The sequence below is a fragment of the Athene noctua genome, chromosome 15 (genome assembly GCF_965140245.1).
Source record: "Athene noctua chromosome 15, bAthNoc1.hap1.1, whole genome shotgun sequence".
Lineage (NCBI taxonomy): Eukaryota > Metazoa > Chordata > Aves > Strigiformes > Strigidae > Athene > Athene noctua.
Window position 1 is genome coordinate 7,483,253 of NC_134051.1, and position 16,508 is coordinate 7,499,760.

Sequence of the window (16,508 nt, forward strand, 5' to 3'; positions counted from 1 at the left end):
TTCAGGTGCCTTGACACGTAATTAATATTAAAACAAAACCTTACCAGCACTTAATAATTATTCCAGAAGGAATTCAACAAGTCTTTTTCCTAAAAAATGCTCCTTTTGCACCAGCTGCCAGCCTTGGGAAGCCAACACCTGACTCCCTCCAAAGACCTTCCTGAACAGGTGTTTTTTGCGGCATGCCCAAAATATCCCCAGATTTGGACCACTTCACAGCCAGTGGGTGCAGAGAGCATCTCCAGAGTCTTGGCACTGCTTCAGGGCACATCCTGCCAGCACTGCCTTGCCTGTTTTTGTAAGGGGCTCCAAGAAGAGTGGCTCCAATGCCTGCAGAAGTGACAGCACGGCTGAGTGTGGCAGCAATAGCTTGGGCAAGCGGGTCCTTGGCTGTAGAGGCAACCAATTTTACCTGCAGACCAAAAGATCCTCAAACTCTGGTTTTCTTTGTTCTTATCAAGAATCAAGGTGTTTCACTTTGCATTAACCTACATCTCCAAACATTATGCTGCAGCTCCACAGTCTAAAGTAAAAAGTGCCTGGGATGCGGGGAGATGATGTGGCCATCCAGAAGAAAAGTCTCCATATCCTGAGCAGGTGGTTATGGATCACTCAGCAGAAGCAGCACCTGAAGGTGTAAACTCCTCCAGCATGTGCTCCCTCCATCAAAGGCACAAAGCTACGACAGCCATTGCCCTGTCCTCTGATTCCTTCCCCAGCTGACCATCACTCTGACTTGGACACACTCAGCCACCCCACAAAGAAACGAACTCTTGCTGAAAAGATGGATCACAGCTGAGTTGAGGTGTCATAAGCATAAGGAGGAAAAACCCCACAAACATCTAGTGGCCCCTTACTGGTCTTCCTGATGATCCCATAGACATATAGAAACATAAAGACAACTAAAAGGCTGGAAACTCTAAGAAGAAATGCTGAAAAGAAGCTGTATCCAGAAGACTGACACATGACTTGATAGGTATAATACTACTGACGTAGCTACTTGATTTCTGTCCATTGCTAGCAGAAAAATACTCACCCAGAAAACTAATATAATTTCTGGACCTAAGCCAAGTTTTTTTGAGATTGCCAGAGTCAACATAATAAAGAGGAGAAATACTGGGAACACTTTTAGATGGGCTGCTGCCATTTGAAATACAGTGTCACTTGAACTGCCATGAACAGAAAGAGGGAATCTAAACCAATTATCACCTGCTGATAATCTGTCCACTAATTAGTCCACTATACCAACTGAAAGGGAACACTAATGTGGCGTAAATAAGGCCAGTGCCTTTCAGAAGCACTTTCATGAAACATATATAGCTGCAGTAACTTCAGCCTTTCACCATCATTAGCACAGAGGCTGGAAAGGATAACCTACTTGTCAGTGTCGATGCAACATGTTTTCTTTATGTTTCCTTCAGAACAGGCAGGAACTGACTATTCTGTCCATGTTTCTGAAGTATCTTCTAAGGTCTGCTCCGAACAAGGGACTAATAACCACCCATACCAGCAAGGAATTCTTTAAATTGCCATCCCACATCCCTCTCTGCCCTGATGAAAATCAAGGAGTAGCAAGATAAACCTGTTTTGCATGACAATACAGACAGCTTATACTAGAGGATTACTTTTTAGTGGTTTTTAAACTATTGAGTAAATAGAAATGCTGCAGGGCTTTTAGCTTTGTTTTCGGTTCTCTCCCTTCCCTGCGACTGTGGCTTTGTTACCTTGGAAACCTCCATAGGCTGGAGTGTGATTGGGTGTGCGGTGACATTACAGACTGTCAACCAAAGGTGCATGAATGCCTATGAAACAACAAATACAGAAAATGAGAGGCTATTTAAGTATTTTATTGATAGCATGAAATGCGCAAGTGGTGTTCAGAGGCAAGTCAGTAACCAGAGTGGTTAGCTTAGTCAATGGGAAATTTGAAAATAGTTCCAATTGTCTCTTTTCTTTTTTTTTTTCTTAAAGTGACTGCATAAGAAACAACCCTATGAGATTATTTCTAAAAATGTAGATGGCAGCAGTTCCTTTTAGTTGACATGAAATGAATATGCTGTAAAACAGACAAGGTAACCTTGGCAAACAGATTTCTCTGGACACAGGAACCCTTGCTTATTTAATGTGTCACCTGCAGCTGGTTTCCACATAGTGCCCAACTTGTCAAAATCATTGGAAAACTTTATTGGAAACAAGTTAAACCATATTCCCTATTAAGTGTTAAGTGGAAATTTATAATATCTTCCTACAGAGCTGAGAAAGCAGAAGTCAGTTAAATTGCAGAGAGCAGCTGGGAAGACGAGAGCATCACCAGCATTCAGCACCGACTGATAATGTGGGTAATCTGTGAGAATATTATCTCCTGAAACCTGTTTTGGGGAAACTACAAGGACACATGACAACAAACAAACAAACATCACTCTCCCCTCCCCTCCTGTAAAACTGCTCTTCCATTGCTGGATGACAATGCAGATATATCATCAAACTTCTCTACATGGTGAGCACCAAATTTCTTCAGATTCTGTCCAGAGCCTCATCCACTTGACTCATTATCTAAAAGCCTATTATTATTAATCATTTAGAAATTACACTCTTAGCACTCTCTTGCTCCATACCTGCCAATTAAACTACTTTAACCTCATTAACAGTACTGGTGCTTGGCTTTCATGACATGGAGTAAGTTAGCCACTTGATTTATGAATATCAAGAGCACTGCTCGGTCTGCGTGATTTTCTCTTTGTTTCTCTCTTGCTCTCCTCATCAGGAGGGAGCTCCGAGGAAGGCTCCTAGGCAGCCGTGTTGTAAGTACAGTCAGTCAGCCCGAGAGTTTCTCTCAGACTTCTTCATTTTCAGTAAAACCCATGAGACTTGAAGCCAGTGAGCTCCCTTCTTTTCCATATAAAATCTTGACACCTCAGGCAACAGGGGTAAGACTAAGCAGCAACAAGATGACATGCAGGTTGAAAGCAAAAGCACAGTTTTTGGCCCTGCCTGTCCTTATGTACATCATATTAAGTGGAACCTGAGATCCACACAAAGATGTATTAGAGGAAGACAGCATCAGGACATTGATGCAGAGGACCAAACCTGTGTAGAGCTTATATAAAAAGATAGCTTTAACTCTTCATATAATGGCAAACATTTCTGCCTGCTAAGAGAGATGGAAATTCTGAAATTCTCAGAAAACAGAGCTTGTTTGTTAAGATCTCCTTTGAGAATAGAAACAAAAAGAACAGAAAAGACAAACAGGAAGGGCTAATAGGTACAGGAATACTTGAAAAGAGAGGGGCCAACACCTATACCCACCTCATCCCCAACCCAACCTTACCTCCTGTCTGTACCAGCCAATGTAAACATCATTCTTAGGCTGATCAAAAGGCAGCATTTCCTATTGCTACCTCTGCTGGGAATGTATTAACATTTCATGCCTAAAAACACTCCCCACCACAAAAAAACCCAAGCATCAAAGACATTATACAGAAGGGCTGCATATCTGAGCCCCAAGGAAAAACAGAAAGCACATTTTGTTCACGTACTCACATGTGCACACAGACTCACAAAAACACTAGAATCTCAACTGAGACCTTCAGGCTCAACTGCAATACACAGTAAATAAATAATATTAATAACAGCCTGAGAAAATGACTTTCTTCTGTGTTGTCCAAACAGTGAATATAGAAGGCAGTAATGACACCCTGCAAGTAGACTTTAGCGCATTACCAGGAAATACCACATGGGGCACTGAAATTAATGTCAAAAGGTGCCAGTGCTAAATTCATGATCATGCTCAGCAAACTGTTTTAATGACAGGTTTAATGCTGGGTTGTTACAGTGACATGACCAAAGCACTATGGGTTTAATCTGGAGGGTAATGCTTGTGCATTGCATAGATAGCAGCCTGAGCTACACTAAGGAAAGCTGCCTGCATGATGGGTCGGCCACAGGGCAGCACAAAGCAGCAGACTGTCCGTGGTAATTAACAGGAGGTGAGAGCTAGGTAGCCAGGAAAAGCAGCTGTAGCTGCAGGTGCAGAAAAGCTACAGATGAAAACTGTCATCTTCTTTCACTACTTGCTGCTCTTGATTTATTCTTGCTAGAAGGGTCAGGTTTGGAGTGGTTTGGCCCATTGCTTGCTTCTTGTGCTGTCAGTTCAGATTTGTCAGGATCTCAGCTGACAACACACCATTTCAGAGACAGATTTACCTTTCTGGATATCCCCTTGAAGTCTGTCTATTCACCCCTGGCCACTGTTGGACTTTTACAGTCTACAAGCACTTTCTTCTTAAGGGGGTTATAAGACACAAGATGAAGCATGGCCAGATGGATAATGCCGGCATACACCCACCTTCCTTGGAGAACAGAGTCTAAAGGCAACCTGAGCAGAAGGCTCCTCTTGAGTTAAACTAAGGCTGCAGGCTTGGGTGTTCAGAAAACTGAATGGTGGGCTCCCACACCATGGCCATGCACTCCCTGGCAGGTTGCTCCTTCCCCACTTACTCCCTCTGTTACAGAGGCAGAAGTTACCGCCCCCCAACACCACTCTTCCGAATCTGGGTGTTTGCTGTAGCTGTATAAAAAAGGCACTGTGAAAACTTCAAACCACATCCCATACTTCAGTCAGTGCCACAATTCAAAGTGTATCCCACCTTCAACCTCTTCCAGACGGTAGCTGCAGCCAGCTGGTTATTTTGCAGTATACATAGGTCTTTCCAAAAGTGCTCCAAGTTTGCAGCCCACAGGCAGAAGGGGATGTGCAGCCCCTTCCAGAGAGGTGAGCACATGCTGGCTGACTGCAGTTGTCTTTCTACCCAACACTGGAAAACTGAATACCTTCCAAGGCCAGGTCTGGAATCTGCCCTGGCTGGGTCCTGCTTGGCATTCTTTCCTCTGAGATTTTAATTTTAAGATGTGATGAGAACAGGACGGTGAATTGGAGGTTTGAAAGTCCCCAAGACAGACAAACAGTGACAATACAGTATAATGCAGGTGTGGGATCGAGACTTCAAAGACCTGCCAGGATTCATCAGGGAAACAAATGTCTGCAGTGACTGGGCAACATTTGGCAAGGCAAAGGAAACCCTTACCTCTGACTCCGACACTTCTAAGGGCTTCTCGTTCAGGCCCAAGCTCTCAGTCAGCACAGCACCGTTGTACTTGTTGCAGATATCCTCATCAGAGTAGTGCAGCCCCCCTGGGCTTGGGCGAGGAGGAGACCTAGAAACATAAAGGGTAAGTGTATAGGATGTTGTAATTTCTCTGAAATGACACCGTTAAATCATGCTTAGAAGCCAGAATCACAGCCTGGGGCAGTGACTTGGGCATTAAAGTCCTCCTTAGATCCTCCAGACAACAGTCTCTCCTTTTTGACTATTTAACAGTGGTTTGAAGCTAGATAAAACACCATTTCCAAGACTGTGGTGTTCTCAGCTTCTTACCTGGTTCCATTCTTCTTTGAGAAGGTGCTCTTGATGTTCAGGTGTCTGCTGTTGAGCTCCAGAGCAGTGAAGCCTCCGTTATCCAGGGTGACTGACTCTTCCACATTGGAGAGGGTTTTACCTGGAACCAGGCAATAAAAGATTCAGCTGAAACAAAAGCCCTTTTCCCCCAAATAAAACTGTAGGAACAAACTTTTTCTTCTTTGTGTTTGATGACATCGTTAATTATTTGAAAATCGCTTTACCTTTCTTACTGGCAAATGAAAACAATCAGAGTGAAGGAGAAGAGCTTATTAGGAGTGTGAACAGGCAGAAGAAGCCAAAAGAGGGGAAAGGAGGATGCGTGGATGGGTGCATTTCATTCAGAGTTAAGTATCTAAAATAGCACAGATGAACTGTGCTCCAAAATTGCTTATTCTTGTCTTTTGCTATAAATAGAAACCAGGTGACTAATTCAGGTGGCCACAGAGAATGTCCTAAATCAAGTGCTGTGAATCCCCTTCATGCTGACTGAAGCAAAGAAAGGGAAAGTAAAACTAGGAAAGGCAGAAAAAGAGGAAAAGCAGAAAAAAACCAAAAAGGCAGGAAAGAAAGCAAGAGAAAGGGTAAGTGGATAACAAATGGGAAAAAGATGTCAGAGCTGTAATGAGGATAAGATATAGATGTGAGAAATCACTGGACAATGTAAGGCAGGGAAAAGGACAGGGGACTGGCAGAAGAGGGAAAATACAGCAAAGTATATTATTTCTTGTGATCAAATATAGCAAGAGCTTATTCTCTCCCGTGCTCATTCATTGTAATCCCAAAGGTGTGAGCTCAGCTTGTGTCCTGGGGAGAGGGACCGGCTGCATACTGACACTGCAGCAGACAGGTACTTTATCCTCGGCTTCAATTTCTGTGCTACATTAAGACTCGGTGTGAACACTGATATCTGACAGTACAGGTCAGACCTGTCTTTTCATGTCTGTCCCCCAAACACTGAGCAAAACTAAGAAGATGAGAGATTTCCTATGAGCTATGCATACAAATATGTAACAGTATTAACTTGGTAAAATGCCACAGAATTCATACATCTTGTATCTCATGGGACTGAAATCTGATTTTCTAACACTTGTTAGAGGTGAATTATAAAGAAAGAAAAGATCTTCACTTTGGAACTGAATTACTAAATACTGCCTGGAAGACTCCTTCATTACATTAATCTCTAAGAACAGGTAGCTCAAAGACCCATCCACCTGATCCTACTCATTAACATGTCTTTTTTGGCACCTCCTGGCATCAGAGAAATTTCTTGCTGGAGGAGACTATCACATGTGAACAAACCTTCCAGGACTTTATCATATAAGGAGAAGAAAAGGTAAAAACAATATTCAGACCTCAAGAACTTAGTGTTTTGAAAGGGAACTATTTTAACATTCCTAGTTATAGAGCAGGTAGCCCCCGTTGCCTTTCAGAAAGGAGACTGGTAAAAATTGTAACTAAAGGAAAATTCAAATCTTGATGCTTATTATGTGTTAAGGTTTATCAGGACCAGGTAACCAAGACACCTCCTAGCTGCTTGGCCTCCAGCCCAGCAACTGCAGCTTAGCTTAGGGAATGAATGTGAGTTGCAGGTCACTATTAAATATAAAGGAGTTGTGATACAGTCCTCACACATACAGTCTTAGAATATTTGCATTGGGTACAGCCATGGAAAAGCAGAATTTTTCTCCTTCTCCCCATCTGTCAGGGAATGATGACAAAGATAAATGAAGTCTCAGCTCATTCCTTTTTTGCTGTCTTCTGCCAAGCATTTGACCCAGACTCCTTGGTTTTTGCTACAGTCCCTGGGACTTCCAGATACTGTCCAGATACTGTTTGATCCAAGCCCATGGCTGGTTAACATCCAAAACCTGATAAGATCCGGCACTCTTTGCCCAATATATCTATGGGCAAAAGCTATTTCTACCAAAACAGAGAGAAAAAAAGATCCGAGACTTCTGCCAAACAAAATACTTACAGAGTCCACACTGATAAAACCAGAGGTTCAAAGGGAAGACATTTCTAATTCCCACAGCTCTTGAGAGTGTGTGCACAGCATGGAGCCAATGCTTTACCTGCGCTGCAGTTCTTGTACTTCTTGCTCTGGCCATGCAGGACCAATGCAAACACCACCAGAAGGATGAGGATCAGACTTGAGAGAGCCATCACCAGCAGAAACCACCACTCCTCATAGAAAGGGGCTTCTGTTTGTGCTGAAAGAGCAAAAAACAAATATCAATTCCTCTTTATGTTCCTTCAAAATTTTCTCTTCTTCCCCCCAGTGAACGATGCATCTGTAACAGTACTCAGGAGAGAGAGGTGTTCAAAGGAGGTAACATAGTCTGGTCTGCAGTCAAGGAGCTTGCTGATAGTCAGACTTTCAAGGAGCTTGCTGAAACTTCTAAGATGGTGTAGAGAACAGGAGCATATCATGGCTCAAACACCTCCCCAAACATCTTTCATAAACCTAGAGGTGCGCTCCAGAATGCCTTAGCTAAGAAGAATTTATCACCAAGTGAAGAGAGGGAGGTTTCTTCCCATGGCTCTGCACACCTACATTTCTTGACTACTGTGGTATGCTCAGTACTCCCTGGGTCAAAGGAACCACTAATTTATCTGTCATGACCCACGATTATTCCACTTTTTAAGAGGCTTACCTCGCCAAAATGCCGCTCAGTGGCTCTGAAAAATACAGCTAGTGCCAGGGAACAAAGTACACTTGGTTCAGTATCTTTCAGTACCTCCATTAACTCCCAACTTCTAACATTCACTGCTACTCTATATCATTTCCCTATCAGCTTAGCCAAGCCTGATATGCAGCACATGAGTATCAATTCAGTTGCCTGGGTTTTGTGATGATCGCAAGACATTTCACCCCATTTGACCTCAATTGGAGACATAAAATGATACTAACCTCCCCTTTCTAGAGTTATCTTGCCAGTCTTGTTTTAAGTAATAAGCATTGTTATTTTCTTGCAGTGGTATTCTCTTTGTCAGCAACCCTCAGCTCTATGAATAAATGCTGCCAGTGGAGCACAAGCCAGCAGTTGTATGCACTTTTCCTGTTGTCCATAAGGTAGAAGAACACCTGCTAGGAATGGGCAGTGCCAGGAGACCAACTTCAACCCAAGCACTATCACTGAGCCCAGGCACTCTTTTTCCCCGACTGCCCTGAGCCCTGGATCTAAATACAAGTCTGTTGTAAGCCTGACGATATGAGCTCAAATTTGTTCCAGATCACCGGGTATTCTGCAGCAGTGAAAAGTAGCCACAATCTTTCTTTGCTAGGAGGCCAGTCCAGGCCAATAAAGTCGTAAAGGCAAACTGCACAAGCCATGCTGGGCTGAGCAGATTCAGTGCAATTTATACCTCCCTGTGCTAGCTGAAGTGGCCAGCCTAAAATGCTTTATACTTTTATGACTGTGAATCTCAACAGAAACCTCTTACTTTCATGCAGCAATTTGAGATGAACACTGAAGCATCAAAAGGAGGTGAATTAAATAGTTCTGTTCAAGTGGAGAACTTACAAACAAGCAGTTTATTTATAAAAAGTGTGACAAGGAGATGCATGCCCAGTTTCAGAGGAATATCTTCAGGAAAGGAAAGACTGACATGATTACTGACCCTTTACATTGTGTTACAGCCTCTGTGAAACCACAGATAGGAAAAACACTGACTCTTGGTGTTTGAAGTGGGTTGTCTATGCCCTTGTCCTGAAGGAGAAAAGCAAGGGTAGCACTCACACTGAAATCCATAGACAGCTCTCACAGGCTAAGTGGTTAATTGTGTAAGGACAAACACAACCATGATGGTGATAGCAGCATTTACTACTCTTGCCTGCTGGGTAACTGTTGAATGTTGTTTATGCTTTTCACTGAAGGAGTAAAGAGATAAAAGCCACTCCAGATATTGGAGCATTGCCAGGCTCTCAAGACTCTCCAGAATTTTGAATCACAAAGCTGCTTTATCAGGTTCTTTTATTCCTCTTGTCTGCCTTTGCTGACACAGCAAGGATGAAACCTATTGCTCAAAACCAACCTGGAGTAGAGCTGTCTGTGCAAGGCTAGGAGGACACCTGAGCAAAGCCGTCACGAGGGCAAGATCTCCCACTTCACAACAGGCCACCGAACTCGAGCCGCCCAGACATGGCAAGTCGAGTGGAATATGCTTTTAGAGGTATTGAAGTTCCTTCACAAAATCAGAGTGCCAGGCTGCTCAAAGGGATTTTGGAAGCATGTTTAGGCCACAGCCCCGTTTACTGGGAATAAGCACAAGAGAGCAGGGAGGGTGGGAAGAGCCCCAGAGCATCAGCAACGAGCTGTTCTGATGAAGGGAGACTGGAGGTATCATATTGTACTGGAACTGTCAGAGCAGAGTGTATCAGGAATAATTTTGTGAAACTTTTATATTTTTGAGAGCCAAATACAAAATAACATGGAAAATGTTTATCAGAGAACCCTGGGAAAAAAAGAAGGAAGCAGAGCAAACAAAACAACACACTAGAAAAGTAGAAAAAGCAAATTGTATACTGTAAATTAGTCAGGGCAAGAGATCTTACATTTAAACACTCATGAAATTCCTGAGAAGGTCCTTTATCAAACTTAAAAATGGCACACGTGCATTTTTCCTCTTGAAAGTAAAGTATATGGTAATAACAAGCCTTGATTCACCACTGTATTATTCTGGTTTTATCCTAGAACAACTGAAAACAAGCTGCCCTTGATTATTTGTTGCAACTAGAGAATCTGGGCTGTTTTTTCCCACCCCTTCCTCCCTCAACCCTAAGAAATTCCACTGCAAAAGATATTTTTAAAAATCCATGATTACCTGATATTGCCACAGAGGGAACGCTTGGTTCTCCATAGCCAAATTCATTGACAGCCACCACACGAAATTCATAGCTCACACCCTGTTTCAGTTTGTCCAGGCCAACTGTGTAGGAGGTAGCACTGCGAGGGATGTCCTTCACAAACATATCCCACAGTCCTTCATCTAGGAAAGCAGCAAGAGAAATGGCATGTGCTGTGTGACTTGGCACTTCCTTCTGCTCATTGGAAAAAATTGTCATTAATTGTGTGTTTCAGCCACAGGCAGTGGACATGCTTACCTGAAGGCTGCTCAGTGATACACACAAATGTCAGAATGCCCTGCAAGACCCCATCTATAAAGGCATTTATTCATGATGGGATCTTATAATAGCCCAGATGGAAGAGGTTTCCTCTAAAACCTGCAGCAGCACCCACAGCGACCTGCACCGGCTAGAGCAGCTGCCAGCCATCTGGGTGCCTCCTGATCAGGTAAGGTCACCGCATCAGCATGCTTGTTATCTGACAGAGCAAGTAAACCCAAAGCAACCTGCTACATTAATGAGCCCTAATCGCACAGGGTTTGCCTGCTTTTTACAAAACTGTCTTTGCGATTGAAGTGCGTAGGCTAGGCTTTGCAAACTAATGTAAGTTTTGGGTCTTGGTGGGAAGTCCTGTGGCCTTGCATGAGCTGGTGCTGGGTGGACTGGTGTCACCAGAGTGCTGCTTGCTTCACAATATCAACAGTGATGTGTCCTTCGCATCTGCTGGCCCGCAGTGTGGCACAGCCCGCAGAGCGCGACAGCCGGCACTGCACCTCTGTGCCGTGCATTCTTAAACAGGGATGAGTTTTTGTTTGTATTCTAAACCCCTCAAAGTTGTTAGAAGCACAATGCCATTCTGATAACAGCGTTTCAGTAGGGTAATCTTGGTTCTCAGCAGCCATACCGACATTGATCCCGATGCTCATCCTGACCAGGCACCATTCTGGTCCCTTGATCCATACCCGTAATCTTATATTCACTTGACTACAATTGAAAGAACTTTCAACAAGATGGATGCTGTTACCAGTCAGAACAAAACCAACTATAATTAAAAATGTCAGTCAATAATTTTGAGTGCAGGAATCAAACATTAATCCAAACGGACTGCTTTTCAGTAACAATTGGTGCCCAGCAATTTTGCTGACAAAATGGAGTTACTGTCTAAGCATGGGGCCAAACTCTCAGCTAGCCTGAGCCAGTGTACTTATAGATCTGACCTCACAAGTATCCCATTGGGCTTTTACTTTTCAAAGCTGTTCAGGCAATGCCTATTTTTCTCCCACAGCAACAGGAATATGGTGATAACCTCTGCGTAGATACGACTCCGGCACAGGAGCTGCCTGCTTTGAAAGAAAGTCCTCTGCACTGTGAGATTGGAGCATCAGCATGACTTCTGCAGCTTGAGGTGTTATCAAGGTAACAATAAAGCAGGAGCCAGCAGCACTACCCTCAGTGACTTTTTCCACTGCTGCAGTGTAAGGCAGGAAGCTGTTCTCATTTGCTTCACATTTACCTGAGTGTAAACTAATTGGAGTCACCGCAGTGATTCCAGAATTGTGCTAGTGTAACCAGCTAGTTGTGCTAGAGCAAAATTTGGCCCTTAGCCTACTTCTGTGCAACAGGGAATAGCAGCAAAGATGGATTGATTAACACTGCAGGTGCATTGCCATGTGAATGTTTTAACTTTGGCATCAGTAAATATTGGCTCAGTAATTTGTACTGTGCTGCACGTCTAGCAACACACACAATGACTAACAACCCCCAAACTACATCTTTTCTGATCATGAGGATTGGCAGTCTCAGTGGATGCAAAAAGCAGACTGAAATGTTATTGTTCCAGCTACATTTGAGAAATACCAAAGAACAATAAAAATAGGTAATTTTTCTGTCATGCTTAAAATTCAGACCAATACATTATTCACCAGCATGATCAGAGTATAATGAAGTTATCATAATGTACCATTGTTATGTATTAGTCGGATATTACAATGGCTATAAAACAAGAGATAAAATATTGACTTCCCTTTTACAGGGCAATAGAAGGCTAGATTATTTCTACCACATAAACTTACAATGTAATAAAAAGGGAGTTTGGGATTTAGATTCTCTGAAGAGGGTGGAGTGAGGGATGCATTTTCAAAGTTAGATTGTTGCAACCACCAATACTAGGAAGATGCATCTCAGACTATAAAATATTGCCATAATTGCTAGAATTGCCTGAGCTTTCATAAACACATTTGCAAACAGCAATAAGAGAATTTGAGCCCATTGTGAATTGTCTGAAAAGCAATTTGTTTGCATTGAAAGCCACTTAAATGGGGGAAGAAAAGGCAACAATAAAAATAAATGCTCAACACTCATTGCAACAAACACAACTGTTCACACACACACTTTCTCACTCATTTTCTCAAACCTATCAGGCTGCACAGTGCAGAACATCCAACAGACCAAGAAGTGTAAATTTAACCACTCTGTAAAGCTTGCAGTAAGGCGGGCAAACTACCCTTGAGAAGCCAGCGTTGCACTTCCACCTCTCTGTCCCCTTGGCTATGGTGGCGGTGGTGTGGGGCAGCACAGGCTGCTGGTGGATGTTTCTCCAGAGGGATTCCTGTCTCACAGGGACACAGAGATGCTATGTCTGGTGGCCACATCTTCTCTGGTCCATCCCCCTTTGATTCATTGGAAGAATCTTTGCCCAAACATTTTTTCTGGGGTAGGAGAAAGGGCTTGGCCAAGATGGGACTCAGCATGTGATCCTTGGGATCCCAGGGAGGTGCTGATGCAGCTACAGTGTCAGAAATCTGCAAGGTGGCAGCCTGGGAAGGGGGACATCCTTATGTCTGCCCCACTGCTGGTTCCATGCAAATGCTATGAACAGTAGAGTCTGTGGCTTCTCAAGCCCTAGACGTCAAAGTTTATAATTCCAGGGCCTCAATTAATTTATCTTCTCTCCATCTGGAATATTCAGACCCCTCTTTGTAGACAGAGATTGCAATCAGATATATCCAAACTAAGAAAGCAGTTTATTTCAGTGGTGAACTTTGAGATTAAATATTGAACACACACTTGTGAATTCATTCACTGCATCTCTTCCATCATCCCTCAAAACTAGGTTTGCTCTAAATGTTAGAAGTTCAGCTGAAAGAGAATTCATTAGAAGGTCACCTCTGATAGCAAAGATTGGCCTTTAAGTTCAGTAGAAAATCATTAGTACACTGTACACAGTATTTTCCACCCAGTTTTGGAAGAAAAGTTGCACATGCTATGGTTGGGATATCAACTGGGCATTAACGTATAGAAATGGCGAAGAAAAGCAGTTTGTAACACTGGACTCCTGCAGAGAGGTGCAAGGCTCAGCCAGCCCCAGCCCACTCCTGGCTCATGCCTGAGCGAGGCACACAGCTGGCAGCAGGGATGCACGTGTACTGCTTGCAAATGCTTTTCTTTCAATAACATCTGTCCTTTTCTTAATTTTGCCTTTCACTCGGCTTCTTAAGAAAGGCCTAAATGTCTGATGGAAAAGGGAGGGCTCCTCAAAAAGATTATTTTTTCTTTGCTTCCTATTTCTATAAAGGCTTCACCAGGCCTTGCCCCAGTCTTACTTCCTGCTGATGTGAGATTTGATCTTTATCCCCCAGCTTTGACTTCTCCACCCAGTCTGGGATTGAGGCACGTGCATGAGGAGAAGATCTGAATGACAGGGGGACGTGAAACACCTCTGACCCAACGTGATGCTGTGCCTGCCCTGGCCACCCTACGGCCAGGCGCCGGCCATCGTGTGCTGCAGCCACACACAGCATCCACAGGCCAGCCCGGCTTCACAGGCAATTAATCAGGGTTTCCACGCTGAATAAAACTGTCAGTCAGGAAGGAAGGCTCCCGGCTCTGCTAACTCAGGCCACTAATAAACAACTGCCATGCTGCAGCTGGGGAGATGGAAAGCTGTCAGTTATTTGGATCTTAAACACCAGCCTTCCCCTCTTAGAGTAAGAGGAGAGCCATGCTGTAAAACCTTCTCCTAATTACACATTAGGAGGTTTATGAGGGGAGAAGCTGCTGAGAGTTAAGGACTGTCTGAACACAAGTAGTGTTCCTCCTACAGAGGACAAAATTAAAATGTGGGTGTATTTGTCAGAGGCAAAGGTCTGGATTATCATGCAAACTAGTGAAAGGACAAGAATGGGAAGTGAAGGCTGACAAACTGTCAGCCTCAGCATGTCGTTCGTGAGCAGAAGCAAACCAAAGGCCCCATGGCAGATGCCGGCAATGCAGCTGCACCCTTCAGGTTGAATTTACTGACTTCTGCTGGTTTGTGTCCATGTTTGACACTGCACTCCCTCATTTGTTTAAAAATAAATAAAAAAGGAAGAAAACATAAAAACACTACTCCAGACACCAGAAAGGAAACTAAAGTGAGATCTGCCCTCAGGGTGTGGGAAGTGAAAACCAGCATTTCTAGGAAGAACAATCCCCACTCCACGTAGACGGGTTCTTCCCCAAAACGTGTGCTGCCTTCATGGAACTGACCATCCTGGGGATCAAAAGGAGACAGTTTACTGACTTGTCTGTGACCTAAGATCATTATTTGTGGCTGATCTGAGGTTTACTGGCCTGTTCATGCCAGTCAGGGTGCTAAAAATACTATTATTGGAAACACGTTAAGATGCAATTCTCTCCTACTGGGCTTAAGTCATCCCCTGCTTGGGAAAAACAAACAAAATCCAAAATGCATGCATGGGGAGAGGAAACAGAAGAGGGAATCTCTTATCAGCTTGTCCCGGATCATAGAACCCCTAAACGGGTGCCCTGCAGCTGAAGATGACTGCAGCAGGCCAACACATGCATGGAGGTCTCATGCTGGCAGTTATATATTCATGTGCACTCCTGGCAGCGTGGATCCCCAGGGTGTTATGCAGAAACACCGTCTCTGTAGACAGGGAACAGTTGGGAAGACAAGTCTATGTGAGACTGCTTGGTACTTTAGAGGCCACGTGTCCACCACTAAAGCACAGTACAGAAGCCTTGGATGTGGCACGGGGTTGGGAAAAGAGGGGCGAAATCAGTTTCTCCACTCCTTCCAACAGCACTTGGAACCTTAACATCATTGTGCCATTTCTGTCTTTTCCTCTGTATGTAAAATCTGAGGACACAATCTAATACCCATTCCTTAGCCAGCCTAGTTGATGTCTAGGGAGTGCTTACGATGGCAGTGACAGAGGCTGCTTAATTGCATTTCTTGTAATGCACAAGGAACTAAACTGGAATTCATTTCTCTGGGGACAGAGAAGTTGAAGGAAAAGAAAAACTCTTCTGTTTCTGTAATGTCTTCCTCTAGCACAGATCACTCTGCAAAAAATATTGGTTTGCGTGCTCCATCCCCATGTCTGAGTATATTCAAAATGCAGAGGATGTAGTCAGCCTGGTCACCTTCCATAAATCCGGTAGAGAAACAGGGAGATTAAATGAACAATCTCAGCTGCCTGCTGCCACCACTGCTAAACCCAGCAGGGCAGCTGGAGCCCTGGGAGACACAGCAGGGTACCAAAAAATTCAAAGGAAAGTGACAAAAGGGAGTAGGGTTTGCCATTTCTGACAGAAAGCCACCCTCCTACTCTGATGGAAGAGTCTTGGCAGGGAGCTACAGCAGGGAAAATGAGATGATACAGCATTTAACGTTTGGGGTAATGAGGCCTATAATAGATGACACTTGAGATGTGAAACACTAAGGTAGTGGTATTGCATTTAAATATTGGCAACAAGCTAAAGCTTTTCATCTGTCTGTCCAAAGCCCCTTCTTTTAATCTCAGACGGATGAATATATTTTTTCCTTCCTTGATTTTATGTGAAGGGCACAAGTCAACTGTTCTTCTCTTGGGCAACAACTCCTTAAAAACAAAGGTTGCTCCAATCCACACTCTACTACCCATACAAAACAACGTGCAGAAGCAAATTCTTAGAACTATATTAAAACAGAACCTGCTCTGAATGACCAGCCCTGACAGAAGGAATTAGTTCCCTGCTTTTGTTAAGCTCGTAATTCAGATTTCAAACTCCTCTGTGCAGAGATGACGAAGAAAAGCTGCACAGAAAGGAAGCTGATGCTTGGGCAAAATAAGCAAACTTTCCAATTAGCCTGTCTCCTCTCCTGGATCACATTTCATGCTTCCTACAGCTGCAACCAGAGGGAAGGATGAGAATCCAGC

The 16,508-nt window shown here is 43.7% G+C and overlaps 1 protein-coding gene across 1 annotated transcript in view; it reads right to left on the reverse strand.

Moving 5' to 3' along the window:
- SDK1 (sidekick cell adhesion molecule 1) overlaps nucleotides 1-16,508 on the reverse strand; it is a 416,654-nt gene that overhangs the window by 7,889 nt on the left and 392,257 nt on the right. Inside the window, exons 41-44 of the mRNA XM_074918870.1 lie at nucleotides 10,284-10,448; nucleotides 7,532-7,669; nucleotides 5,436-5,556; nucleotides 5,085-5,214 (exon numbers count right to left, since the gene is read on the reverse strand). Coding sequence (XP_074774971.1) covers nucleotides 5,085-5,214; nucleotides 5,436-5,556; nucleotides 7,532-7,669; nucleotides 10,284-10,448 — 554 coding nt within the window. The remainder of the gene's footprint in view (nucleotides 1-5,084; nucleotides 5,215-5,435; nucleotides 5,557-7,531; nucleotides 7,670-10,283; nucleotides 10,449-16,508) is intronic.